Here is a 27,759-nt window from a genome sequence, read left to right as displayed (position 1 = left end):
ATTTCCATTTTCTTTGTGTGTGAGTTTCAATCAATATTTGGTCATTTTCAGACTATGTATTCACAAGCAAAGTGAAATGGAGATTTAATTCATTCAATTCAAGCTCAAAAACAACCATAATTTCAATAACCTGTGTGCTTTGAAGACAAATGTGATTTTTATACTATACTTCACAGAAAATTAGTTCAATCCTGTATTTCTCTATGCATATGTGTTCATGGTCTTTACAGGGAATAAGCTCTTCTATTTCCTAGTATTTATTTGTTCATATTTACAAATACAACATCAAAATTCATCACATCTTAAGATGAACATCCTGTTAATTTTAAAAGATAGTTCTATGTAGCAGGCTTCTGTTGACAGAGAAGATAATCCTACTGCAAGGAAAATGTCAAGGTCTAAAAGAATGGAAAATGTAATTGATGACTACAGTGAAAGTAATAAAAAGAGCATATATAGACAAAAAATAATTTATGAGTTGTCTCTACTATCTTTTTGAGAAAGATGTTTGCAATAGGGTGCGTGTACTCACTGGAGAGACAGAGAGAGATAGAGAGACATAAAGTGAGAAATCATCCCCCCTCCAGGGGAGATGGCCACACCACAAAACCTTCTCCTTCATTCTCCTCTTGGGATTTTGAACACACACACACACATAAGCATGCCAGGCATGAGTTGTTTTTTTTTTTTTTTCGTTTGTTTGTTTTAAATAATTATCCTTTGGTCCTTCCATCCTTTCATCCTTCCTTTCTTCCTTTCAATTTGACCAGTGAGGGACAGAGAGAGAGTGAGAGAGCAAGTAAGTTGTCAGGTCTGGGACTTGAACCATAGTCGGCCATGTGGGAATCCAGCTCCCTTAACCACTGCACTAACTGTCAGCCCCCTAGTGTGAGTTTTAAGCTGCCAAGTCCGGGACTCGAACCACAGTTGTCTACATGGGAGTCCAGCAACATAACCACTACTCATCTGGTCCTGAGCTGTCGCTACTTTTGGCCATTTTAACATCTCTATATAGTAGTCACTAAAGATCAGCTAATTAAAATTCCCTGATCATCTTGGAATATGCCATTTGGCTGAGAAAGTAAAGGCAGGTCAGAGTGGGTATAGCACAAATTCAGAGTAAAGAGGATTGAGACATGGATTGGAAAGTTTCAGAGACTCCATATCAGCTATCATACAGATCTTTGGTAAACCCTATTTAGACTTACCCTAAGAACAGTGTGTAATATTAAGAAATGTTAAGTCCTCCTTAGAAGTAGTCACTTTCCATATTCTTAAAACGGAGTGACTGCTGTGTAAAGAGGTGTGGCGGTGGAGATAAAAATAAATATACTTATTTGAGGAATATTGAATGTAGAATGTATAGAAATTGATTATTGATAGATGCAGGGACACCAGAGGAAGGGAAGTTTAAGAACAGGTTCAGATTTTGGATTTTAGAAACAGGTTAGAAAGTGATAGCATTGACAAAGCTAGAAAATCTCAGGTGGAAAGGTGGGTTTGGACGTGTTTAAATTTGAGATGCCCAGTGGGACAACGAGTGTAGAGATCTAGTCAGCAGTCCTACATGTGAACTTAGGTGTCAGGAGGAAGGTGTGGCCTAGTGATAACCAGTTGAGAATAACCAGTGTTGTCACTGGAAATAACTAGCAATTATTTGGCAACAAAGGTCACTACAGCAGATGCAACCACTCAGGGACAATGTGTAAAGTAAAAAGAGGTGTCCTAGAAAGTCAGTTGGGGTTGGGGGGGAAGGAGCAGGAGGTAGTGTAGTGGTTAAGGCACTGAACTCTCACATGGTCGACTGCTGTTCGTGTCCTGGACCAGGAAGCTTGAAGATCACATCAGATTTGTGTGCATGTGTGCCCAAAATCCTTAGAGGAGAATGGGGAAGGGATTGTGGCAAGGCCATCTCCGCTGGAGGGTGATTTCTCACTCCCCCGACCCCTCTGGTGAGCATATACGCCCTTACAAATCTCTGAAGTAAAGGAAAAAAAGAAAGAAAGAAAGAAAGAAACGCAGAAGATAGAGAGAAAGTAGCACCAAAGAAGGAAAATTAAATAAAATAATCAGCAAGGAAAAGAAAAATGAGGGCAGGATGATATGGTAGAATTGAGAGAAGATTCTCAAAGTATTCAAAAGGTTAGACATTATAATGATACAAAGTAAAATATTGCATATCTATTGAAATGAATAAAAACAGCATAAATATCTCAGCTAAGGCATTTCAGAGGCTGTGGCATACTTTAGAAGATTTTGGAGAAGTTTCAGATAAGAAAGGAAGAGTCACATATAGACAATTATTGTGAAATTCAGGAAAATAGGAATGAAGGAAAATAGGTAGGAAACTAGCAAGCAGCAGAAAGATTTAAGCATGGTATTAAGAGAAAGAGAGAGCAATAATACAGGTATAAGAGCAGCTAACAGAACAAGAACCCTAAAAGGAGTTGAAGGAATGGCTTGGTGAAACCAGCGAAAGATGAGCCTCCATTGTAAAAGGAGTGAAAGAAAAAGAACCAGCAATTAGCGTAATGGCTATGTTGCTGGACTCCCACATAGTCGACTGCAGTTCGCGTCCCGGACCTGGTGGCTTAAAACTCACGCCAGGCTTGTGTGCGTGCCCAAGATCCCGAGAAGAGAATGGAGCTTGAGGCGTGGAGGTGGGAAGTCTAAAAATTTAAACAGCCTTTGAAGGGAAGAAGAGAAATCTATTCAAGGAAAGCTAAAGAAAATATTTAAGATCCCAATGGACATGGGAGACCATAAATTTAGAGTAAACTCATATTATGAGTTATATGATTTTTCTCCAACGGGATTCAGCATGTTGGATGTATTAATAGGAACGTAAATGCTAAAGGATGGATTGATTGAGATCTAGTTGCCATGGATGTGAGATGAAACGATATGCAAGAGAGGTGAGGCTCTTGGCAAGAGAAGAGTTGTGTGGTTAAACTTAAGACTCTACCCCGATAATGAAATGTGAACACAAAATAGATCCTTACCTAGAGGCCACACCATAACCATTTAAAAGCACAGTATTTACATGAGTATTGTGTCTAAAAATACAAACTAAAAATTTGATTTTGTGGGATTATAGAAGAATTCAGAGGTTTAAACAGACCTCTAGAAGTTATAAGCCTCAATTATATGTTTATTCTACCCTTTCTTCACCTTCCATTTACCAACAGAAACCAAACTCTAGAGTTCCCATATTTATCTGCCTCCAGCTTATCCTCACAAAGTCCTCCTTTTTCCCTTGGGAAATTTCATGTTTGATACTTTACTTTCCCTCCACTGCTCACCCCACTGCTCAGTTCTTCCACATTAAATACCTCTAATTGAATCTGGTTTTCTCTAGCACAAAAAGTTCCAATAAGTATTCATTAGGATTCATTTTACTTCCCTCCCATAATTACAAGTACTGCAAGAATATTGATTTTATTATTTTTCACTGCCAATGCATTGTATTTCACCTCTATTGTGTGCTAAGCACTTTGGTGACTAGATTGGAACCCAAGTATCACTTAGAAAAGTAACTATCATAAAAATGCAGAGAAATACAGTACAAATTCCAATTAAAGAGTCATAAAATAAATATTTAAAACATTGCTCAATTCAGCGGATTACTTTCTGTGGGTTTCTGAGAGTGTTTCTAAAGTAAATATTCCAATCCTCAAGCCAGTGTTATCACATTAAAAAAAAATACAATCAGCCTAGGGATCAGCAGTTGGCGTAATGGCTATATCGCTTGACTCCCATGCAGTCGACTGTGGTTCGAGTCTCGGACTCAGTGGCTTAAACTCACGCCAGGCATGTGTTTAGATCCCGAGAGGAGAATGGAGGAGAATGGATCGCGGTGTGGCCATTCTCCCTGGGAGGTGATTTCTCGCTTTCTGTCTCTCTGTCTCTCTCTGTCTTTCTGGCGAACACATGCGCCCCATGGCAAAAATCTCTCTCAAAGAAAAAATATATATATAGTCACCCCTGGACTAAAACAAAACATAAAATTTAACTATCAGAGAAGTCATTGCATAATTATGCATTCATATGCCTTTGTACAGGTATACTGAAAAATCTAGTATAATGTGGTTGATATACAAACTTTTCCAAATTTATGTTTGAAAGGTACAGAATCTTCTACAATTTCATAATAAAAAGTATTCAATTAAGTACAAATTATATAAACATCTGGATAAGGCTAGTCCTTCAATGAACATAGAGGCTATGATTTTAATAGCCTATTTGTTTATATAATAATAAATGGGCAAAATATGAAAGTTATTATTTTTAAACAGTCTCTGAGTGACTAATACATATCAGTTACATATATATATGTGTGTGTGTGTGTGTGTGTATATATATATATACATATATATATATATGTATGTATATATATATGGCCAATGGAAAATAGAAAAAGTAATATTAATTCTTTAACTGATTCTGTTCATTAAAGCCAGATTTCTCTCGATCTAATAAATTGTTTAGTAGTGTTTCTTTCTTTTTTTTTTCTTATTTTGGAGAGGTTTTTGCTATAGGGCACGTGCGCTCGCCAGACAGACAGAGAGAGACAGAGAGACAGAAAGCGAGAAATCACCCCCCTGGGGGAATGGTCACGCCGCAATCCCTTCTCCTCCATTCTCCTCTCGAGATCTTGGGCACGCATGCACACGTGCCTGGCGTGAGTTTTAAGCCACCGGGTCCAGGACACGAACCACAGTCAACTACGTGGGAGTCCAGTGACATAGCCATTATGCTAACTGCTGGTTCCCTTTAGTAGTGTTTCTTGAACTAGGGATTGTAGAGATAGTGTTAGGGCCCATAAATTATGAGAATTGTTAAACTTTCTGTTTCCATTTTGATGACAATTTTTTAAAATTAAAATAGCATAATCTGAATTATCTGAACACCCATGCAAATTTCACTCTTTACTTGTGCTTATTTTTATAATCTCATGCATATTAAGCAAAGGCCAGATGTCATGGCACACTGTATAATCAAAGGCTTTATGGAAGTTCAGTGACTAATCTGTGACAAGAGAATTGAGGCATCACAGGGAACTTGTCAACAGGTTCAAAGTCCCAGTGCCACAGCACTGCATGTATTTTGCAATGTCACTCAGTTCCAGCAAAACAATATCTGTCACTATACTTTACCAATTTGAGCTTACTTAGCTTTGTAGATTTTTTAATCCTGCTAATAAATAAGGTTTGGCTTTATATATGTATTGAGCTATGGATTATGATCTTTTTTTATATTTTTATTTCAATTTCTTTTATACATTCGATAATGTTATTTACCTTGCAAAGTGAATATTTCAATATGTGAACATTTCTCCCTAGTCCAGTTGATAAAATATAAAATTATCTTCAAGAGATAATACCACATAGGGAACCAGCAGTTAACGTAATAGGTATGTCGCTGGACTCCCACGTAGTCAATTGCGGTTCACGTCCCGGACCTGGTGGCTTAAAACTCAAGCTGGGTGCGTGTGCGTGCGTGCCCAAGATCCCGAGAGGAGAATGGAGGAAAAGGAATTGGGGCATGACCGTGCCCCCTGGGGGCTGATTTCTCGCTTTCTGTCTCTTTTTCTATCTGTTTGGCGAGCACACATGCCCTATAGCAAAAACCTCTCCAAAAAAAAAAAAAAAAAGAGAGATACCACATTTCTTTGTCCCATTGATGCTTTGCCTCTCTATTTGTCTTCTAAATGTCCTTCCTCAGACTCTTTCACATGCACTCTGATATTCACATCCATTTACTGTGTTTCTATTATGATCTATTGAAGATAACTCCTTCGTACGGTGAACTGGACTGATGAGAAATGTACACATGTTGGAATATTCACTTTGTAAGCTAAGTAATGTGACTGAATGTATAAAAGAAATAGGAATAAAAAAATAAATAAAAGAGAGAATATGTTAAGACCAAGTTATAACTATACATTAAAAGATGAATAATTTAAGGGAATATCAAAACGATGTAAGAGTGTTTTTCTTTATAAAGCATTCAAATGTCTCACAATTTTAAGGAAAAAAAGTTGGTAAATTTGATCTCTAGGGCTTTATTTTTCTGTTTTAAGGAAAAAAGTATAGGGCTGGCCCAGTGGTTGGGGGAGCTGGATTTCACATAGCTTACCATAGTTAGTATTCTGTGTAGCCCTGGTGGCTTGAAATGCTTTCCATGTATATTTGCATATGTGCTCAAGATAATGGGTAGGAGAAACAGAAGAAAAGAGATCGATGCAAGACTGTACCCATAAGAAATGCTTTCTCCTTGTCCTCCTCCCACCCTCTCTTCCTATTTCCTTCTGGCAAGCACACATATCCACTGGAAGGAATAGAAGGGAAGGAGGGGGGAGAGAGGGAGGGGAAGACATGCATCATTTAGATCAATTCAGTGCTTTTTAGTTAATCATAGTTCTAACTAAACAAACACCCAGCACTCTTGCAGACAGTACATAAAACACAAGAACTATTCTGAGTGCACCAACACTTCCCAGAAATAGGCTCTGTTCTGTTTAACCTTTATGGTTTTGTTGGTCAATACATCCTGAAAGTCAATCAATATATGTGAAGAGCTCACAGATAACTTGCTAAATATTCCAGGAATGGTACAAGGACATGAGATCATTGTAATAGTTGGGTCTGGTTCAATAATATTTACATCACTCAACCGAAGGAGCTATGCACATTTTTAAAAAGCAAAATTCCCAAGTATAACACATACACTGGTAACTAATAAGCAAAGCAAACATACATCATGCATGCCAAGGATTTATCAAAAATATTCATAAATGCATCACATTTCCTAGCAAAACTGTATTTTAATAAAGTTAACATTATTCAGCTTTACAATGAAAATGAAATGCTTTTAAATCAAGTATGGCATGAGAAAATTAACAATCAATTCCCCATGATCTCTAATCTTGACAGTAATTCTATTGAATGTGACTTTCCATTGATTTATTCAAGTTTATCATAGTTAACCATTACATATTTCTACAAAGTATACAGATGTAAGCATAAAAGTGTCAAACAAATTAATAGCATCATTTTTCATAGCTAGATGTCTATTTCAAAGTCTTATATAAAATAAAGTTTCATATATTGTATGATTCTATCTTCATATCTTTATTTGCATCACTTTAGCCATTCAATATTCTTCAATTTATGTTAATTTATGTTAGAGTTATCCTCTGCTTGATATGAAAATTATGCCAGGTCAAACTATTTTGATCCCATACACTAACTATTAAAGGTCAGAAACGGAAAATCGATGAATTCAACCATGCTAATAGTGATGACTATGTAACAGGTACAGGTGTTTATCAATGAGTAAAATAATTGTTACCTAGTCTTCTCACTTCCACTTGTAGGAAGAATTTTTTTCTTTTTCTGTTATGTTTCTCTTTCATTTTTCCCCCAATTCCAGAGGGTGAGTACAGAGAGAGAGAGAGAAAGAGAGAGAGAGCCACCATCACGTGAGATTCCACTCCTTTTGTATAGCCTTTAACCACTGTGCTACAGCGCCTGTCTACCTCCTTAATTCTAATGTCTCTCTTACTCCTTTACTTTCAACAATATTTTCATTTTGTTTCCCACTTAATTCACCTTTCATCTTTCTGGATTAGAACTTAGGCCAACAGAGGTAGTTAGCTTTGCCTACAGGGTATAAACCTTCATTTTTAACTATGTCATATTTGACTCTTGGATATATCGTCTGTAAACTTTCAGGGGTCACTTGTGGAGAGGTCACTTATGTATGGAGTACTCTTCCCTTCCTTCCAGACAGGGCCTTGCCACATTAACCAGGCTGGTCTTGAATGCACAATCCTGCCTCAGCACCCTGAGTTGCTGGAATAGAAATATGTTCCCCTAAATCAGGCCCAGTGTCACCCACCTGTAATATCACTGCACTTGGTTTGGGCGCACACGTTTTTAATCCTTCTCACATGAACCAATTTCTGCATCCCTTCCACAGTAAAGCCTTAACTAGAGTCCTGGGGTCAGATTAGTTCCTTTTTGTGTTACAAATATACAGAGCTTTCCTACTACATCATCACATTATATTCAGTTGTTTTGTGTTTTTCTCACTGGTGAGCTATGAACTCCTTAGAGGCAGAAGCAAGTGTTACTCATTTTTATGACCCTACCACTTAATATAGCATATGATACACAGCAAGCATTCCATACATGTCTAAGGAACACGTCACTAAAGATACCTTCCTTTTTCATCTCTAGATAAAGTAGTCTATAAACCTTACCTATGAGATTTCACTTTCTGCTATTATTTGTTTCCCTGGACTGGACTCATTATTTATTGACATTAATAGGTGCAGTTACTTGCATGAAAAATTTGGTATTTATTTTGCCTACAAAATGAAAGACCATTCATCACTGAAATTCCTTAATTACCCATCAAACTCTATCCAGTTATGCTACATTTCACAGTCTTTCTTGCAGGTGATGGGCGAATGGAATGTGCAGGAAGGCTAAGTCTGATATTTCCAGGTACAGACTATAACATAACATGTCTACTCCTCTGAATCCTCCTCCACCTTCCCAGGAGCTGAGATACACACATGCCTTTGGCTCAACTTCAATGATGCAGATAAGGGCCATAAACGAGAGGATGAAGGTACACTATAACTTAAACCTGAGTCATACCAAACTGAACATCATCATCTTTGATTATACAAAAGAGATACATTTTTAGAATTTTAAGCTACTATATTATTGGATATTTTTGTTTTGGCAATTTAGCCTTCAACCTAACACTTAAAAGATTTGGGGTGGAAAGATATTGTGTAATTTATTAGGTAAACCTTTTATGATGAAAATGATCCAAATTTATTTGAGATTCATACATATGTGTATGTGTGTATATATATTATTTCAAATTCATGCATATATGTATATATCCATATACACATGTTTGTGTACATACACATACACATGTGTATATGTGTGTATGTACACAAACATGTGTATACACACATATATGTATGTATCTGAAAGATTAATATTATATATGAATCTTAAAGAAAATGAATCAAACCACAACAAATACTTGAAAATTACATAGGTACACTCCCTTGCAGTGCTACACAAAAGATGGGGAGCAGTCAGGGTATTTACAGGTGGCTGCTGTATTGTCAACCCTCTCTGACTTTTTTCAAACCCAGAGGGTATAGGCAAAGATCCAAGATAAGATAATTATAATGAACAGCTTCTAGAATCCCATGCTACAGATAAACCTTTGTTTCACATATGCAAACAAATACTGCTATTGTAAGAGAATTTTAAAAAATCGTACATGTTAAAATATTCACATTGTAAGCTAAATAATGTGATTGACTGTATAAAAGAAAATGAAATTTTAAAATAAATAAAAATATTTAAAAATTTACTATTATCATTTTTTTCATATTACATTTAATCACATACACCTTTACAATGTATTATGTTTCTTTTTTCAGCATCATTACCATGCATATCGGTCAAGACAAAGACATTACTATCTACATCATCATCATCAAATAGCTTTTCATCTTTTTTTCAGATTATTATTATTAATTCTCTTCATTCTTTTTTAAAGAAAGACAAATTTATTCAGCATCATGATCAGACTATTACACTTACCAATCAGCAGCATGGGTGTAAAAAAAAAAAATCTACGTTAAAACCCTTTGTTGGAATGCTTTACACTTTCCACAGAACAGAAACAAAGATAACCTGTTACACAATTAGTCACACATACAGTCCTTGTATTTTTTGTCCATACACGTGAATATTGTCTAAAACATGTCTTCTTTGTAGCAGCTAGGCTCTGCCACCACTGTGGTTGGCTGAGTTCACAAATATGTTGTAACCTTTAGCTTCCCTATCACTTCTCTGGCTCTCCTCTCCTGCTAAGTTTTGTTTCCTGTCAGTTGATTAAAACCTTCTGCCACTGCCATAGCTACTGCTGCTGCTGCTAGAACCACCATAACCACCTTGATTTCGTGGTTTGGCAAAGTATTGGCCTCCACTGCCACAAGGTCCAGAGCTTCTGCCTCCAGTTTTCAACCTTCATGGGTCCAGAATTTGAAGACTGATTGTTATAATTGCCAAAGTAGCTTCCACCATCTCCCAAATTGCTTCCACTATCACTGTCAAAGCTGCCTCTGCCTCCTCCATTGTTGTAGCTGTCATAGCTGCCACTCCTGCCATACTCACTGCCTTGATTTCCATAACGCTTCCACAACTCCACAGCCTCTGCTTCCTCCAGAGTAACAAGGGCTGCTTCCTCCATCATCACCATCATTACCAGATCCCTTATAGCCATCCCCACTTCCACCATATCCACCACTATGGCTGCCACCAAAGCCATCACAACCACTGAAGTTTCCTCCATGATCAAAATTGTCATTACCACCAAAACCACTTCTTCGACCACCACTGACATTTCCAGAACCACTTCAACTTCTTGGGCTGGAGGAAGCACTAGTCATTTCTTGTTTGGACAAGGCTTTCCTTACTTCACAGTTGTGGCCATTCACAGTACGGTATTTCTGAATGACAATTTTATCCACAGAGTCATGATCATTAAATGTTACAAAAGTAAAGCCCCTCTTCTTGCCACTGTCTCAGTCAGTTATGATTTTAATCACTTCAGTTTTCCTATACTATTCAAAATATCCTCTTAGGTAATGTTCTTCAGTGTCTTCTTTAATGCCACCAACAAAGATCTTTTTCACAGTTAAGTGGGCATCTGGTTTTTGAGACTCTTCCCTTGAGACAGCCCTCTTTGGTTCCACAACTCTTTCATCTGCCTTGTGTGACCTTGCATTCATGGCTGCATCCATCTTTTCCACAGTGGCATACGTGACAAACCCAAAGCCCCTGCAGCACTTGGTGTTTGGATCTTGCATTATCACACAGTCAGTGAGTGTTCTCCATTGCTCAAAATGACTCCTCTGGCTCTCATTGGTTGTTTCAAAGTTCAACCCTTGGATAAAGAGTTTCCGCAACTGTTCTGGCTCTTTGGGAGACTCTGACTTATGTCCACAGGCAGAAAGGAAAAGCTCTTTATTTTTTTAAACATGCAATCACTATACATAATTTGGCAAAGAGGATTTACCCAACATGAAATACTTCTCAGACCAGCTGAGAATTCTGTAAGAGAATTTTTAAGGTAAGTGGTGCCTAGTCACTTCTTTTCTGGAACATTTGTTACCTCCTTGATTCCAACCTTGCCCATTACTTTTTCCTTCTTCAGAGAAGTCAAAGTGGAGCTTCCTATCAAACTTAGAATAAAATATAGTCTTTCCATGGCCTGCAAGGTCTTACCTGATTTGACCACCAGATACTCCCCTCACCTCACCCTCCACTACTCTCCTCTTATTATCAGCCTCCTGGCTCTTCCTATGGTACATCTTGCTTCAAGATATAATTTTCACTGAATTATTCACTCATTTCTGTTCCATTCTTTGTTTAGGTCTATGCTCAAATGTCATTTCCTGAGTGACAAGTAGTTTCCCCTAACAAACCGCAGTGACAAGTAGTTTCCCCATCTAAAATGTCAGTCCCAGTCTCTCTCACCTTCTATATTTTTTCTCACCACTAATTTACAGTGAATTATCTTTTGTTCAGAATATATCAAATAGAATGCATTTTTTTTTTCTGTGAGCAAAGATTGCATCATTCACTACTGGATCCCATGGATCTCAGTAAGGCCAAATGTATATTACGTTTTGAATAAATAAAGAAATTTGACTCTATCAACATTCCAGCCCACAAAAATCAATTAAAAGTGGATGACCTCCTGATTTTTCTGAATTGCCTTTCTGAATGGTCAGAATTTAGCCACCCTGAATATAAGACAAATCTAGTAAAAAGTCTATCAATGAATGATAAAAATAAATTCAATAATTAAGAATATAAGCCTTGAGGTAGATTTCCAGTTTCTAAGATGGCTAAATAAAGTAAATGTTTTAAAACAGGCTTTAAATCAGGCAGGACACATATCTATAAGCTCAGGAAATACACTAAAAGACTGAAGATTCTTGGGAACAGCGGATGGCAAAATGACTGTGTCACTGGACTGCCATGTAGTTGACTATGGTTCGAGTTCCAAACCTGATGGCTTAAACAAATGCCAGGCATGTGTGCATGCATACCCAAGATCTCAAGAGGAGAATGGAGGAAAAGGTATTGTGGCATGGCCATCCCCCCTAGGAGTGATTTCTTGCTTTCTGTCTCTCTTTCTGGTGAACACTCATACTCTATAGCAAAAACATCTCAAAAAAAAAAAATTGAAGATTTTTTACCCCATTAAAAAAATAAAAATCCCTGGGACCAGCAGATGGTAGGATAGTTAAGGCACCATATTCTCATATGGGAGACCATGGTTTGAATCCCAACCTGGCACTTGAAAATCATGCCAGGAGTGTGTGTGTGCATGCTCAGGAGGAGAATGGAAGAGAAGGGATTGCCATGTGGCCATTCCTCCTGCCTCCATGGAGGTGATTTCTCACTTTCCCTTTCACCATCTTTCTCTATCTTTGGTGAGCACAAATGCTTTATGGCAAAAAAACTTAAAAAAAAGTCTAATATAAAAAAAGCATAATGGGAAGATGACAAGTGATTCTTTTCTGAAAATAATTATTACTCTAAGATAAAGACTTGATTTTTTTTTTTTTTTTTTACTTTAAGTTTTGCACTCATCATAGAAAGTAAGGGTGAAAAGTTATCCACCCCCCACTGGGGTGGAATGGTCACACTACAACTCCTTCTCCTCCATTGTTCTCTCAGGACTTTGGGTGCACGTGCGTACACACACACACACGCACATATTTGGCAGGTTTTACAGCAGATCTGGGACTCAAACTGCACCGTTGGCCATGTGGGATCTAGCTGCCTTAACCACCACACCACAGGTTGACTCCTTAGTTTCTATGAATGAATTATTGAATGTTCATTCATGAACTCATTTACTATATAATATAATCCTATTCCTTATGAGTTCTGTATTAACTATTATGTAGGTTTAAAAAAATGAATAAAACATTACCCCTACCTTAAAGAACTTTTTTTCTGCTCGAGAGATCATGTAGATACAATAACTACAGTAAAAAGGAAAAATGAACCAGTACACTAGATAAAGGTATGTGCAAAGCGTGCTGGACTTCAAAGCATGAAATAGCTTCTGGCATGAGGGAAAGTAAAAAGAACTGAATTTACACTTCTAACAGTAATTTCAGCCCCAGGGATAATATAATCTCTTGAAATCTAGCTGAACAAATTCAAAAGATTGGCTGTGGTGTCACTATTTTGGATTGAGGTAAAAATAATCTTGGTTTTAATTTGAATAAATGACTCTGAACATGGAAAATATCAACCAGAAAATACTTAATTGTTGTTTCTTCATTTACTAATTTATTCCTATATTATCCATTTTAGTTAGTGTTTTTTATATTGAACCATCATATAATTTAACTTAAATTTTAGTAAACTGCATAGTTCAAAACAAATTTCTAGTTACAATTCTGATTGAAATATCAGTATTTAGTGTATGCTGATATTTTCAGTGAAATACAACTGTTTTTATTTAGATGCATTATACAACTTGGCATTAGAGAAAGTAGATCATAAAAATAACAGGGCTTAAGGAAGAATATGGTTGGGACTGACCAGTCAAAATCAATGTAATTAGAGCATTTTAACATGAATAAAGGCACTAACATAGCATCAACTTCCATAGCTCTTTTACAGCATTAAACACTGGGGATCATGCTTATTTCAAAATAGTCTTCTAGAAAGTACCAATTTCCAAAGCTGCTTCTAAAGAGTTGTTAGTAAGATACTAATAGAGTGTAGAGGTTATTGTTGATTATTTCTAAAACTAGGGAGAATGTTTTTTCACTTTGATTCTTAAAACCATTTAATTGGGACCAGCAGATGACATAGTGGTTAGTTGACCATGGATTGAGTCCCATATCTCATGGCTTAAAATTCACACCAGGTGCATGTGCATGCATGCATGCCCAAAATCCCAAGAGGAGAATGGAAGGGAAGGGATTACAGTGTAGCCATCTCCCCTGGGGATGATTTCTCACTTTCTGTCTCTCTGGCAAGTACATGCACCCTATAGCAAAAATCAGTTAAAAAAAAATGAAAGTCAAAACAAGAAACAGAGGGCCAGCAGGTGGCATGGTGGTTGAGGTTTTGGACACTTCCACATGGCTGACCACATTTCGAGTCCCAGACCTGTTGGCTTGCTTTCTCACTTTACTTCTCTCTGTGCATTTGTCTTTCTCTGGGTCAAGTGAAAATAGATGAATGAGTGAATGGAATTAAATAAATAATTCTTGGTGGAAGAAAAAAAATACAAACAAACAAAAAATAACATTTAACCCACCAACACTTTCACTAAAAAATCTTAATAATTTTATTCTTAAGATTTTTAATATTGATAAGATCTTTCCTTTAAATGTGAGAAAATCTCTGCCCAAAACTTCAAAACATGGCACATTTGGCACACAGCACACGGTAGCGCAATATTCTACAATGCTGAGACTACATGGGAAGATCCTAGGTTTGCATCGTGAGGTCTCCCTGTACTGCAAGACATGCTGGGGAGTATATCATGACCTGAGTACCTTGTTGGGGATGCTCGTCCAATCTCTTTATCTCTGCCTCCATCTTTCTATCTCTCTCTGTCCTGAAAGGAATAAACTTTAAAAACAGTGTGGATTTGCCAGTGGCATGGTGGTTAAGGCGGCTGGATCCCATATGGTTGACTGCAGTTCAAGTCCTAGACTCAGTAGCTCGGAAAAAACAAAGAAAGAAACAAACAAAAAAAACAGTTTGTGCATCTATGCCCAAAACCCTGATAGAAGTGAGAAATGAAGAAGAGATTGCAGCATGACTGTCCACCATGAGGGGTGCTTTCTCACTTTCCCTTTCTCCCCATCTGTCTCCCAAAGTGCACATGCCTTCCAGCAATTTTTTTAATGGCATGATACAACCTAGAAAAAAAAAAGTGAATGGGTAAAATTTGTGAATGGGCACTGCAAAAAGGACCTACAAACAGCCAACAAACACAGGATAATGAATTTAACTTCAGTACCCATTAGTGAAAAACAACAAACCCATAGTGGACTACAAGAACACATGGATATAGTCTGTTTTCTAAGTTAGTTGCATGGCTACATTCTATTTGTAAACTGTAGCAAAATTCATACTTATGATTTGTGTTTTGATATGAATGTATATTTCAATAAAAGTTCAAAACTTGCATTGCGGCGGGGGGATGCATGAACTACTGTAATTTCTATCTCATACCAGCAACCTTTATCTATTTACCAACCACAGGACATACTGTTAGGTACACTGTTAGTGAAGCAGACTATAATATAAATGAATGTGTATTATTTAGAAAATTTAAGCAAATAAAATGGGTCAAATACACTGCTGTTTCCTTTCTCAACAAGACAACCACTGGCAGGGCTAAATTTCTGCATCGTCTCCTGGTTTTTGTGTGATAGATATTTTTGCTTAAGAAAATACTGATATGACAGATAAAGGGATATCAGATTATATAATCCTGACATACTTCTGAGTAGATAGAATTCATGCCTTCAAGAGAGTATCTTAAAAGGCAGGGGTTGGAAAGAGGATTTCTCATGGGACCTGGCCCTTTATTTCAGAGTAATTTTCTCCTGTAAATTATTCAGCCTTCATAATTACAATCATGGCCATAATTATATTTCAAAAAATTATCTTTAGAAGAGATAATAGGCACTTTTAGTTCAAATTAAATCAGAAAAATTTAGCACACACTGCATTTTGTCAATTTTTTCCATATACATATATTTATGAAAATTTTTTCAAATGCCTTTCAGGGGTAATATTTTTATTTAGCAAATAAATACATAAAATGTCATAATTGTCAGAATATAAAAAAAGAGCACCCTTGCTCTACACAGAGACAAATTCAAAATGATGTTAGTGATAAAGTAAGTTCAATGTAGTAATATCTAAAAATGACCAAAACTAGATATAACATATGAAGGGCCTTCAAAAAGTTCATGGTGAGACTTCACCTTCCTGACCCAAAGATCTAGAAAGGCCAACACAAGTCATCTTTATTTGAGCTCTGAGTGGCCCCTTTCAGGGACCAGGGCAACTGAAGATATTTTGCCCAGACTTCACCCGCCTGACCCCAAAATCTACCTCCACACACTGAGCTTTGACACAGTCTAGGTAAACAGTAGCCAAATATATGAAAACGTTTAGGGCCACAGTAATCCTCAATTCATATAGAATCTGCTACACAAAGGCAGAAAAATGGAATAGCAGAGAGATTGCAAAACACCTCCTGCATGCCTCTGAACCCTCAGATTTAACTCCAAAACAGGAAAAAATGTATAATCGGATGACCAGAAATCACCATAGAGATACAAGAAATGTGAGAAGCCAAGAAAATATCTCTTCCCAAGAAAAAGAATATCTCCTCATCCTCCACTGACAATACAATGGAACTCATAGAAATGTCAAATAAAGAATTTAGAATATTCATAGTGACAAACCTCACAGAGATGCAAGAAAAGAGAGACAACAAGCTCCAGAAGATGCAGGAAAAAACATACAATGAGCTCCAGGAGGTGAGGAAATTCTTGCATGATCTAAAAAAAGAAATACAGACCATAAAAAGAATAAAATGGAATTGTTAGAGATGAAGTCTGTAATACAGGAAATCAATACCTCCCTTGAAAGTATTAAAAGCAGATTAGATCATGCAGAAGATCAACTCTCAGATGTAGAAGACAGAACCTCTGACCTAGAAAAGCTCACCAAAAACACTGTGAAAATAACCCCTAAAATGAGACTAATATCCAAGAAATACTAGATATCATTAAACGCTCAAACATCCAGATAATTGGCTTCCAGAAGATGAAGAAAGTAATAAGGACATTGATAAACTATTCCATAAAATACTAGAAGAAAACTTTCCAAACCTAAAGAGGCATTCACATATCCAGACCTAAGAAATACAAAAGACCCCACATAGAATCAACCCAAGATGATCTCCAAGGCACATCATAGCCAGATTAGACAAAACCACAGACAGAGACAAGATACTAAAATTGGCAAGAGAGAAACATCAAGTTACTTTCAAAGGATATACCATCAGGCTAATGTCAGATCTCTCATGGGAAGCAATGCAAGCAAGGGAAAAAATGGAAAAATATATTAAAAGTGTTAAGAGAAAAAAAATTCAACCTAGAATACAAGTTTATACTTCATATGGGAAGAAAAGACAAAAACATTCTCAGATAAACAAAACCTGAAAGAATTTAGCAGCACCAGACTAGCTCTTCAAGAAGTTCTAAAAGCAGTGCTATACCAGAAAAACTAAATTCAGACACACAGAAATAAGAGTACAAAAAACAACCAAGTGAATGACCAACTTAAAGGTAGGAACACATCTGGAAAAATAAATAATAATGTTGAATGTTAACTTACAGAATTTAAATGGAAAGATTAGACCACAGTAACACTGCAAACTCAACAGAAGAGAGATTAATTATTATTAATGAGTCTTTTTTTTTTTGGAGAGGTTTTTGTTATAGGACTCATGGACTCGCCAGAAAGACAGAGAGAGACAGACAGTGAGAAATCAACTCCTCTGGGGGATGGCCACGCTGCAATCCATTCTCCTCCATTGTCCTCTCAGGGTCTTGGGCATGCACACACACAGCCAGCCTGAGTTTAAGCCACCGGGCCTGGGACTTGAACGACGGTTGATGACATGGGAGTCCAGCTACATATCCATTATGCCAACTGCTGGTCCCATGATTAATTACATGAGTCTTAGCTGGTGAAGTTCAGCAGTGCAAAAGTTCTAATTTCTCCACATCCTTGCCAACGTTGGTTATTTTCCTCTCTGTTTTGTATCGTAGCCATCTTAGTGTGAAGTAGTAGTATCTTGTGTTTTTTATTTGCATTTCCTAATGATTAGTGATTCTCATATGCTTTTTGGGCATTTGTATATATTTTTTGAGAAATGTTTATTCAAATCCTTTGTTTTTGAATTACATTTTATGGAGTTTCAGGGGCTCAGTATATTCTAGGCATTAATATCTTATGGGATACATTATTAGCAAGTATTTTCTTTCATTCTGTGGTTTGTCTTTTTTTTGCTCTGTTGATAGTGCCCTTTTATGTACACATTTTTAACTTCATTGAAGCAAGCCCATTTGCTTTGCCCTATGTTTTCTTCTAAAACTTTTATAGTCTTGACTCTTAAATTTTTAGGTAGTTAGGACCAGCAGTTGATGTAATGGCTGTGTTGCTGGACTCCCACGTGGTAGACTGCAGTTCAAGTCTCGGACCTGGTGGCTTAAACTTATGCTGGGCACATGTGTGTGTGCCCAGGATCCTGATAGGAAAATGGATAAGAAGGGATTATGGCTGTCCATTTCCCCTGGTGGGGGGCGGGGGGTGTTTGATTTCTCGCTTTCTGTCTCTCTTGTCTTTCTGGGGAGCACACATGCCCTATAGCAAAAACCTCTCAAAAAATAAATCTCTCCAAAAAAACCTTGAAACTAAAACTGTTTTTCTGGAAATTAAAAGTGCATTAAAAAAAAAACTATTTAATAACTACAGTGAGCTATATAGCCCCAGCTAGGTGCTATTTTATAGAATGTGCATTCTACTCACTGAGGTTTATGCCTGAAGTCAGACATGTGTTTATAGATAAGAATATATCAGCTGCACTTGCTATTGAAAGTATTTAGATTACTTAAGATCTTTTGTGAATCAATAAAATGTGAAAAAATAAGTTCATGGAAAATGCATAATTTAAAAAGCATACATGGGGGACCAGCAGATGATATAATTGTTACTCCCACATAGTCAACCAGAGTTAAGAGTCCCATACCCAGTGGCTTAAAACTAACGCTGGGCACGTGTGTGTTCGTGCCCAGAATCCTGAGAGGAGAAGGGATTGCAGTGTGGCCATCCCTGCTGAGGGGTGATTTTTTACTTCTTTGTCTCTGTCTCTGTCTTTCCAGCGAATGCAGATGCCCTATAGCAAAAATATCTCCAAAAAAAAAGAGAGAAAAAGTAAAAAGTATACGTGGATTTCAATTTTTGCACCAATATAAACTGATAATTTTATATTTTTGTAATCTTTTAACATTCTCTTATATATATACACACATACATACATTCTTTCATACGTGTGCCTTATATTTCACTGAAATTTAATATAACTATAAATTGGAAAAGAATTGATAATAGGAGAACATAAGAGACACATATCTTTATCCAGCAATGCAAGTCTGGATTTTAAGTGTGGGAAATTTAAAGAGGAAATAATCATCTTGAACTACCAAACTAAATGTCAAGTAAGTTCAAGCTCTTCACAGATAAAAGTTAAAATTTACTTGGAAAGACAATCCAGTTCTATTACTGTTACAACTTAAAGATACTTCTGTCATAAAATAATCTCTCTGTTATTTAATTAATAATTAAATAACATACCATGAGATATCTGGAGGAAAAATTATTTCAGAGTGTGGATAACTGAGATACTTCTATCATGGACTTTTCTAGAAAGCTTTCGTAGACTCTATGTACCCTTGAGTGATTTCTCAGGTGTTTCCACAGAAGTCAGCCATAATCCTGGCCAGTCACGGTGGGTGGAACAGAACTGCAATGCTCTGTGTTGCTGTGGCCATATGGGCAGGTTGCCAGTGGCCCTCAGAAATCTCTCTGTGCACGTGCACCCATGATCCTAGCTGACTGTGGCAGGCAGTAGGATCCCAGCATGAAGACAATGCTAGGGATGACTTCTCTCACTTCCAGAAGAAATAAATTAACAACAGAGAATTTATCAGTAATCTCTACCATAATCCTTATTATGTTACATTGAAATGTCCTGTTTACATGTTTTCTTAGTTCCTTGACAATAAAGACTGTGCTGGTTTACATCGTATCCCTTGTTCCCATCAAGGTTTGCATTAAAAATAATTTGTTGAGAGGCCAGCAGGTGGTGTGGTGATGAGGGATGCTGGACTCCCGCATAGCAGACCACATTACAAGTTTCACACCTGGCAGCTTGCTTTCTCGCTTTCACTCTCTCTTTCTCTCACTCGCTCTGTCCCTCTCTGGTCAAATAAAAATATTAATTAATTAAATTTAATAATTCTTTTAAAATTTGTTGAATGGGGAACCAGCAGTTAGCATAATGACTATGTCGCTGGACTTCCATGTAGTCAATCGCGGTTCATGTCCCGGACCCGGTGGCTTAAAACTCACACCGGGCGTGTGTGCATGCATGCCCAAGATCCTGAGAGGAAAATGGAGGGTAAGGGATTGCGGCATGACCATCCCCCCGGAGGGGTGATTTCTCGCTTTCTGTCTCTATGTCTCTCTCTGTCTGGCTGGCGAGCGCATGAGCCCTATAGTGAAAAACCTCTCAAAAAAAAATTGTTGAATGAATGATAGATCTCATTGGAGCTCAAATTTGTGTACGAAAACTTTTTAAAAAACTCTTTTTGGAGAGGTTTTTGCTATAGGGTGTATACTCTCGCCAGAAAGACAGTGAGAGACAGAGAGACAGCGAGAAATCGACCCCCCGGGGGGGATGATCAGCCGCAATCCCTTCTCCTCCCGGCACGCACACACGCCTAGGCACCAGGTATGGGACTTGAACCACCGTAGACTACATGAGAGTCCAGCAACATAGCCATTACATCAACTACTGGTCCCAAAAATCTTTAATAAAGGGTTGTTTAAAATCTTTAAATCTACAGGAGAGATGACAGTTTCAGTCAAACTCTGCTTCCAAATCATTCTGCAAAATTTTCAGATATGTCATATGACTAAGACGATTTTGCCTACAACTGATCATTTCACTAATTAAATAAGAAATACTAACTTGGTCAAGTTTTACCTAGACAGGAACTTTCAGTAGAAATGAACAAGGAGAGATTAAAACAAGGAATGTACAAAGGCACTTCTTTCTGTTCGTCCTCAATGACATTACCCATTAAATCTTCCTTTCTCCTTCTTCTCTACTTAATAAAATAAAGGCAACAGAAACCCAAGAGCAGGTAAAGTAGCATGCAATGCCTCCTTCTTCTTTCCTAATAGTTCTTCCTTTAGTATTTAGAGAAAAAAAAAGTCAGAAAATCTGAGGCTGTCAACAGGTGAAAGAAGCAGTCCTTTTAAGTATTTTGATGTCTGGCTAAAGTGAAATCAATGAACCACTACAAACATCAAAAGGGTCTTAGAAGGGGACCAGCAGTTAGCGTAATGGCTATGTCGCTGGACTCCCACATAGTCAACTGAGGTTTGCGTCCCAGACCCGGTGGCTTAAAACTCACGCCAAGTGCGTGTGCGTGTGTGACCAAGATCCCGAGAGGAGAATGGAGGAGAAGGGACTGCTGAGTGGCCATCCCCCCAGGGGGGTGATTTCTCGCTTTCTGTCTCTCTGTCTCTCTCTGTCTGTCTGGCGAGCGCATGCACCCTATAGTGAAAACCTCTCCAAAAAAAAAAAAAAACTAAAACGGGTCTTAAAGGGTAGCCTTGATATTAAAAAATCAAGATGAGTTAGCAGAAAAACTCCAAGCAAACATACGTGCATAATTATTATATATACTTATGTAATTAATAAATCTATAAAGAAAACAACAGAAAGTGAAAATGGCAACAACTCTTAGGTTTCCTTAAAGTTTTTTCTTTAAATCTGATGATTGGTTATGTATCAAATTAAATGTGTTGCTATAGATAATACTTTTACAATATATAAAAATGGTTCCTAATCTGCATACTAATGGAAATTCACCAGTATTATAAGTTTTTATCTTCACAGCATGAGGTTGTGGCTTATATTCTCAAATCGTAGGAAGGAGTTTTTAATCACAGACTAATCTCTTCCGAAAACTAAAATGGCAAACCTAAAATAAAACATGCAGTATAATAGATTTTCTGGTTTACATTATCTTATAATAAAACTCAGCCTCATATGACTAACAAGCTCATTTGGTAACAGAGTGCCTTCCCTCCCTTCCTTAATGTGAGCTGCCTCTGTAAACAATTCTGAAAACATAGGGTTACTACTTACAGACCAGTAAAAGGAATCAAACAATGTATTTGCAGCATTATTGTGTTAGGCTTTATTCTGTCTTGACCGCCCAGCATTTGAACTTCATTCTTTTTAGCCTGGAATTCCTCTTGCATGTGTCCAGGAGAGATACAGAGGCCCAACTTCTACTATGAAATCAGAAGAGGACAAGACATTTCCTTTCCACTGCCAGGTAGCTGAGTCAGGTTACCTTTATGGCCAACTATTGGGTTGTCAGGAAAGACGGTATACATTTTTGCATAGAAAAACATCATAACTCTCCCGACCACCTAGTAGATGCTCCCTCACTGTCTTTCAAACCAGGTTATTGACTGAAGACAGCAAATCTAGTTACCAGACAATCTGTGAATTCTCTTTAACTCTTCACTGCCACCCCCTTCCCTAAAGGTATACCATTTTTATGAACATGGTTTCTTCGGCTCTCCTTTTTCATAAATTCTCTTTTATGTTTAAATCAGCTGAAATTAGGATTTTTTTTGCTGCAACTAAGCTGATACCTAGCCTAAGCAAGCCGTCTTAATTTTTCCTTCTTGTCTGCAATAACTCAGGATGGAGAGATAATAGTTTTGTCCTAGTTTCGCTTCATGGCTAATCTCTTACAAGTCTAAACAGGAACACAGGTGAATTACATATAATTTTAGAGAATCAGAGTTGACCAAATTTTGTTAAAAATAGAGCATACCCTTAAACTGGTTAAAGAAGGAAAAGGAGATTATGCAATTCAAAAAGCTTTCAGTTAAAAGCAAATACTGGGCCAGCTAGTGGAGTGGTGGTTATGGCAAATGAATCCCACATGGCAGATTGTGTGGTTTGAGTCTTGGGCTGGCAACCTGAAAAACATGTCAGGTGTGTGTGTGTGCAATCCTGAGAGGAGGACAGAGGAGAAGGGATTGCAGGGTGCCCACTCTCTGTGACGCATGATTTCTCACATTCTCCCTCTGGAAAGTGCTCATGCCCCATACCAAACTAAAAAAATAAAATGCTTCCAAACCCTAGCATGGCATATTCTTCTCAACCAGCCCTTCTTAATCAATGGGAGTTTTGTCATCTAGGGGATAGTAACAATGTTTGGAGGCATTTTTAGTTATCACAGTTTGGGATGCTGCTCAACACCCTAAAGTGTAACTGAAAGCCCCCACAACAGGACTTACCTAATCCAAAACATCAATAGTGCAGAGATTGAAAACTCTAGGCTACACCGTTATCTCCCTTGAACCTATAGGTAAATTAATCCTCTAAAGAGTTTAAAGGAGCCTCTCAATGCTCCACAATACTCAAACATTTTATAATTTCTTCTGAAACCTATGCCCAGCCTAACGTTCAAAGGGAAAACTCTCATAACTAATCTGTCAATATCATGATCCACCCCAAGAACTGCACAGATGGAAAATCACTAAAAGGAGCATGAAAGGCAAGGAATGAACACATGCAAAGAGCTGTACAGGGCAGGAGTGTCAGAGAAAGACAGGACAGCTAGGGTGGGGAAAGGGGTGGGAAGAGCTGTGTGCCTGACCGAGGTCGTAGGGAAATGACACTGGCAGGGATGCTATGGTCAGATTCCAGTGTCATGTATCACAGGTGTCTGGATTTCACTATCTGAATGGCAATAATGGCTAAGGAAAGCCATTTACACGGTAGAGAAATACATTGTTTCTTAGGAAGAAACCCTGGAGTCACTTAGGGGACAATCTAATAAGAACAGAGCCTGGTATCAGTGAAGCAGGAAACTCCCTCAATGGTACAAGAGCTACTCATGGACTGGACTAAGGTGATATCAATGTGCCTGGAGATCAAAGACCAAAAGAAGACTGAAACACATTTTTGAGATTTGCTAGCATCTCTCTCCATAAAATGAGCATCTTCCAGTATCATGAACTGTAAATAGAAGGTATAAAACAGTGTACATGAGTTAACACACCTGTTTTCACTCCCAATGTGCATTTTAAGAAAACCCTGGTGTCTTAGTCTATTAGTGCATTGCTAACAGAAATACCTGAGACTGGGTAATTTATGAAGAAATAGAGGTTTATTGTCTTATGATTTTGCTGACTGGAACATGACTGACAGAAGCAGAAGGCAGCAGGTGCATATGGAGAGAGAGTGAGCACACTGTGGACAGTTCTCTCCCCTAAACAGCCACTCTCATGAGAACTAACCCCTTCACACAAGAGCTGGGTCTCTCAAGACATCATTCATTTTTTTCATGAGAGTGTTGCTTCTGTGATCCAATCACTGCCCATTAGGCCTCACTTCTTGAACTCGATCACACCTGGGACCAACTTCAAAAATATAAACCTTTGGGGGATGACCCATTATCCAAACTATAACACATGGTAACATGTGTCAACATATTACAAGGATTAAAAGCCACACACTGAGAATGTATGTAATTTCTACATGACTTATAATATTTATAGAAAATGTATGATATTACCTGCTCCAGAACTTCTTTGTAGGTTATAGTTGCTTTTGTATTTGTAACAGGGCTATCATAGATGATAGCAATCTTATCTCCTTTACCATTTTCAATATGACGGTCAATGGCATTGTAACAAATGTTTAGCATTCCTTCCACAAACCTGAAAAATAATTAAAGAGTAAAAGTGAAGATGCCTTCCATAATACATTTGTTTAACCAAGTTCCTAGATTTCTAGTTTTGTAGTACTAACCTGAAAATAGTGTTACCTGGGGCCAGCAGGTGACATAGTGTTTAAGATAAGGGACTCCCACATAGCCAGCCACATTTGAGTCCCAGACCCAGAGCTTGAAAATCATGCCACACGCGTGTACAAGCATACCCAAAATCTCAAGAGGAGAATGGAAAAGAAGGCATTGTGGCATGGCCATCCCTTCTAAAGGGTAATTTCTCACTTTACCTCTCTCTGTGTGTCTCTCTCTGGTGAGCACACATACCCCATGGCAAAAACCTAGAAACAAGTAAACACACACAAACACACACACACACACACACACACACACAAACAATAAGTGTGGAGGAGTCCAACCCGGTAGGTCTCCAGGATCTGTTTAGAGCCTTTGACCTTTGAGCACAGCTTTGGTCAGCTCAGCATGTTGACAACACAGCTGCTGTATGCCCCTGACCTATGAGCAAAGCTTGGGTTGACTCAGCATGTTGGCAAGGCCACCTGTTGTATGCTCCAGAGACTGCGGTAGTCTTGCTGGGAAGTGACCCCCCTCTGACTCCCTGATATAGTACTATAAAAGAATTACATAGCTCTCTTGAGTATGTGATAAGATTTCCCAAAAGTCCCCCGACCACCTACTGTTAATTACAATGCTTCATCCCTGTGGTCACAATAGAGGATGTGCTGAAGTTCTATCTAGGCAGAAATAATCTTCTTGACCTTTGGAAGGCCCTTCAAGATACATTTAACATAAGCTTAAGAATAATCTTTTCTTTACATAAAATAGGATTAGGCCGAAACTGGCCCAGGACACCCCTGCCCCCATAAAGTGAAATAGATAAATATATTAAGATTCCTTAAATTAAATTTTAGATCCCTATAAAACTATATAAGTATCATTCTTTATTGAGATCCATAAGAACTAATACCTATACTTGAAATTTTCTACATACTCAGATCACAAGATGGCTGCCGCTGAGTATCGGCTGATAATTAACTCTGCTTGCTGGAGGCTATTTCCCGAAATGGCATTCCATGAAGGTTCTGAAGACCTGCCTACATCAAACAAACAATTGCTGAACTGTAATAGACCCACCCTTAATCCAACCCTGAATGGAATCTATGATCCCTATTGTTAAAACTTTATGAACTGACAATTAGAACACGTAGTCTCTCACCCATTTACTTACATGTATCACATTTTCAATAAAAAGGCACCATAATTCCTAGCAGTTGTCACTCTACAGAGAGTGATCTCTGGGGAGTATCCGACTGAGGACGTGCATGAAAAGGCACCGAGGCCTTAGTCTTCCTTTCCTGTGCTGCCTCCAACGAGTCAACCCACACCCACCGAGGCTGGACCCTGGCATGAGTGTTTCCTACAGGCTGGACAGGAGGCAAAAATGTGATGAGGCTGACCCACATGGGGAGGTTATGGGTTTGGAACCAATGACCTCCCTGATCAGGCCAGACATATGTATAGACATGATCCAGGCCTGGCTGAAGCTTGGGATAGACAGTGTGTCAAGACCCTGTTAGGGGATGCTGCCTCTTTCTCTCTTGCTCACAGAAGATATAAATAATTAAACTTAAAGAAAAAAAAATAGTGTTTCTCAGAACATACTATGCCAGGTGAGGATAGCTAAAAACTATTTAAGATGATATGGAGGGCATTTTATTTTAATAACTATGTATTTATGTTGATGTGCACTGAAAAAAAAATAAACACCACACACTTCAAAATGACGATTCTGTGAACTTTGTTGCTCGGGATAAAACTAGAGTACAGAGCACCTGAATAATTATTTTGCATGATGAAATGGATCGTATATAAATGCAGTGCAGAGGCATTACAGATTGTGAAAGGGCGAACGGTAGATGTATGACTGAGTGTTTGGTACCTGCTGCAAATACACAAATTAACTGGAATATTCAGTTCTTATTTGAAAGAACTATATGTATTTTTTATTTCAATGAAATGTGATGCCTTCAGTCACATAAATAATAGATAAGCTCTCTTCTGCATGTCTGAAAGCCTTCATAATCTGAATAAAGAATGAACACACACATAAAATGTTAATTAATTTTTTAAAACCTCTGCAACTCGATGCTCTTCATCTCTTAATTGATCAAGAGCTTCCTTTCAAGATACAGACATCATGTAGATACACAGAGATACTTTTTAAGGAAATATAGCTCATATTTCCAAAAGAAAAATCTTTGTATTTGTCACTTTTTTAGGAAGAGGGGATTGAATAAAATATACAAGTGCAGTAATGGTCCATTTCTCCCAATGTCAGATGACCACTTATTATAACAATACTGAATAAGAAGGAAACATATTAAAGCAAGAAGAAAAGTCTCATTAAATAGGCTAGTTATCATGAATAAATATTCACTCAAAAAGCCCTATAAGAAATAAAACAGTGAGAGGCCAGCAGGTGGTGTGATGGTTAAGGCACTGGACACTCCCACATGACTGACCATGGTCCAAGTCCAGACCTGGTGGCTTGCTCTTTCACTTCCCTCTTATTCTATTTATGTGTCTCTCTGGTCAAATTTTAAAAATAACTAATTCAATAAATAAAATTAAATATTCTTTAAAAAAAGAAAACAGTAAGGTGAAAGCATCTATAGATACAATGGTAGCATTAAGAAATTACAGCTACAGAAGACAGCAGGATGGATCATTTAATCAGAGACCAATGATCCTTCTATTTACTTTAATTATATGGAGCATAAATACCTACAACACAGCATACGAAGTAATTAATATAATTATTCTTAATATCCAAGTGTGGTAGAAGATAATTGTGTTAAAAAAAATATTGTCTTTTTCCCTCACCCTACTTCCATTAAAAACATTTTGTCTTGGGACCAGCAATTGGTATAATGGCTATGTCGCTAGACTCCCATGTAATTGGCTGCAGTTCGAGTCCCAGACTCGTTGGCTTAAACTTACGCTGGGCG

General features: G+C 37.7%; 1 protein-coding gene across 4 annotated transcripts in view; it reads right to left on the bottom strand.

The window, feature by feature from the left end:
• The window catches only part of ACSS3 (acyl-CoA synthetase short chain family member 3), a 212,445-nt gene that overhangs the window by 141,553 nt on the left and 43,133 nt on the right, over positions 1-27,759 (bottom strand). For all 4 annotated transcript variants that reach the window (XR_003548467.1, XM_027769723.1, XM_006142870.3 and 1 more), the window contains exon 2: positions 24,578-24,722. Coding sequence is in view for 3 of the 4 variants with exons in the window: in XM_006142870.3 (XP_006142932.1) it covers positions 24,578-24,722 (145 nt within the window). In the remaining variant the exon portion in view is untranslated. The remainder of the gene's footprint in view (positions 1-24,577; positions 24,723-27,759) is intronic.

Source organism: Tupaia chinensis, unplaced genomic scaffold (genome assembly GCF_000334495.1).
Source record: "Tupaia chinensis unplaced genomic scaffold, TupChi_1.0 Scaffold000085_1, whole genome shotgun sequence".
In the NCBI taxonomy this organism is placed as follows: domain Eukaryota; kingdom Metazoa; phylum Chordata; class Mammalia; order Scandentia; family Tupaiidae; genus Tupaia; species Tupaia belangeri.
Note: the sequence above shows the minus strand (reverse complement) of the source record. Positions and strands in the feature narration are given on the sequence as shown.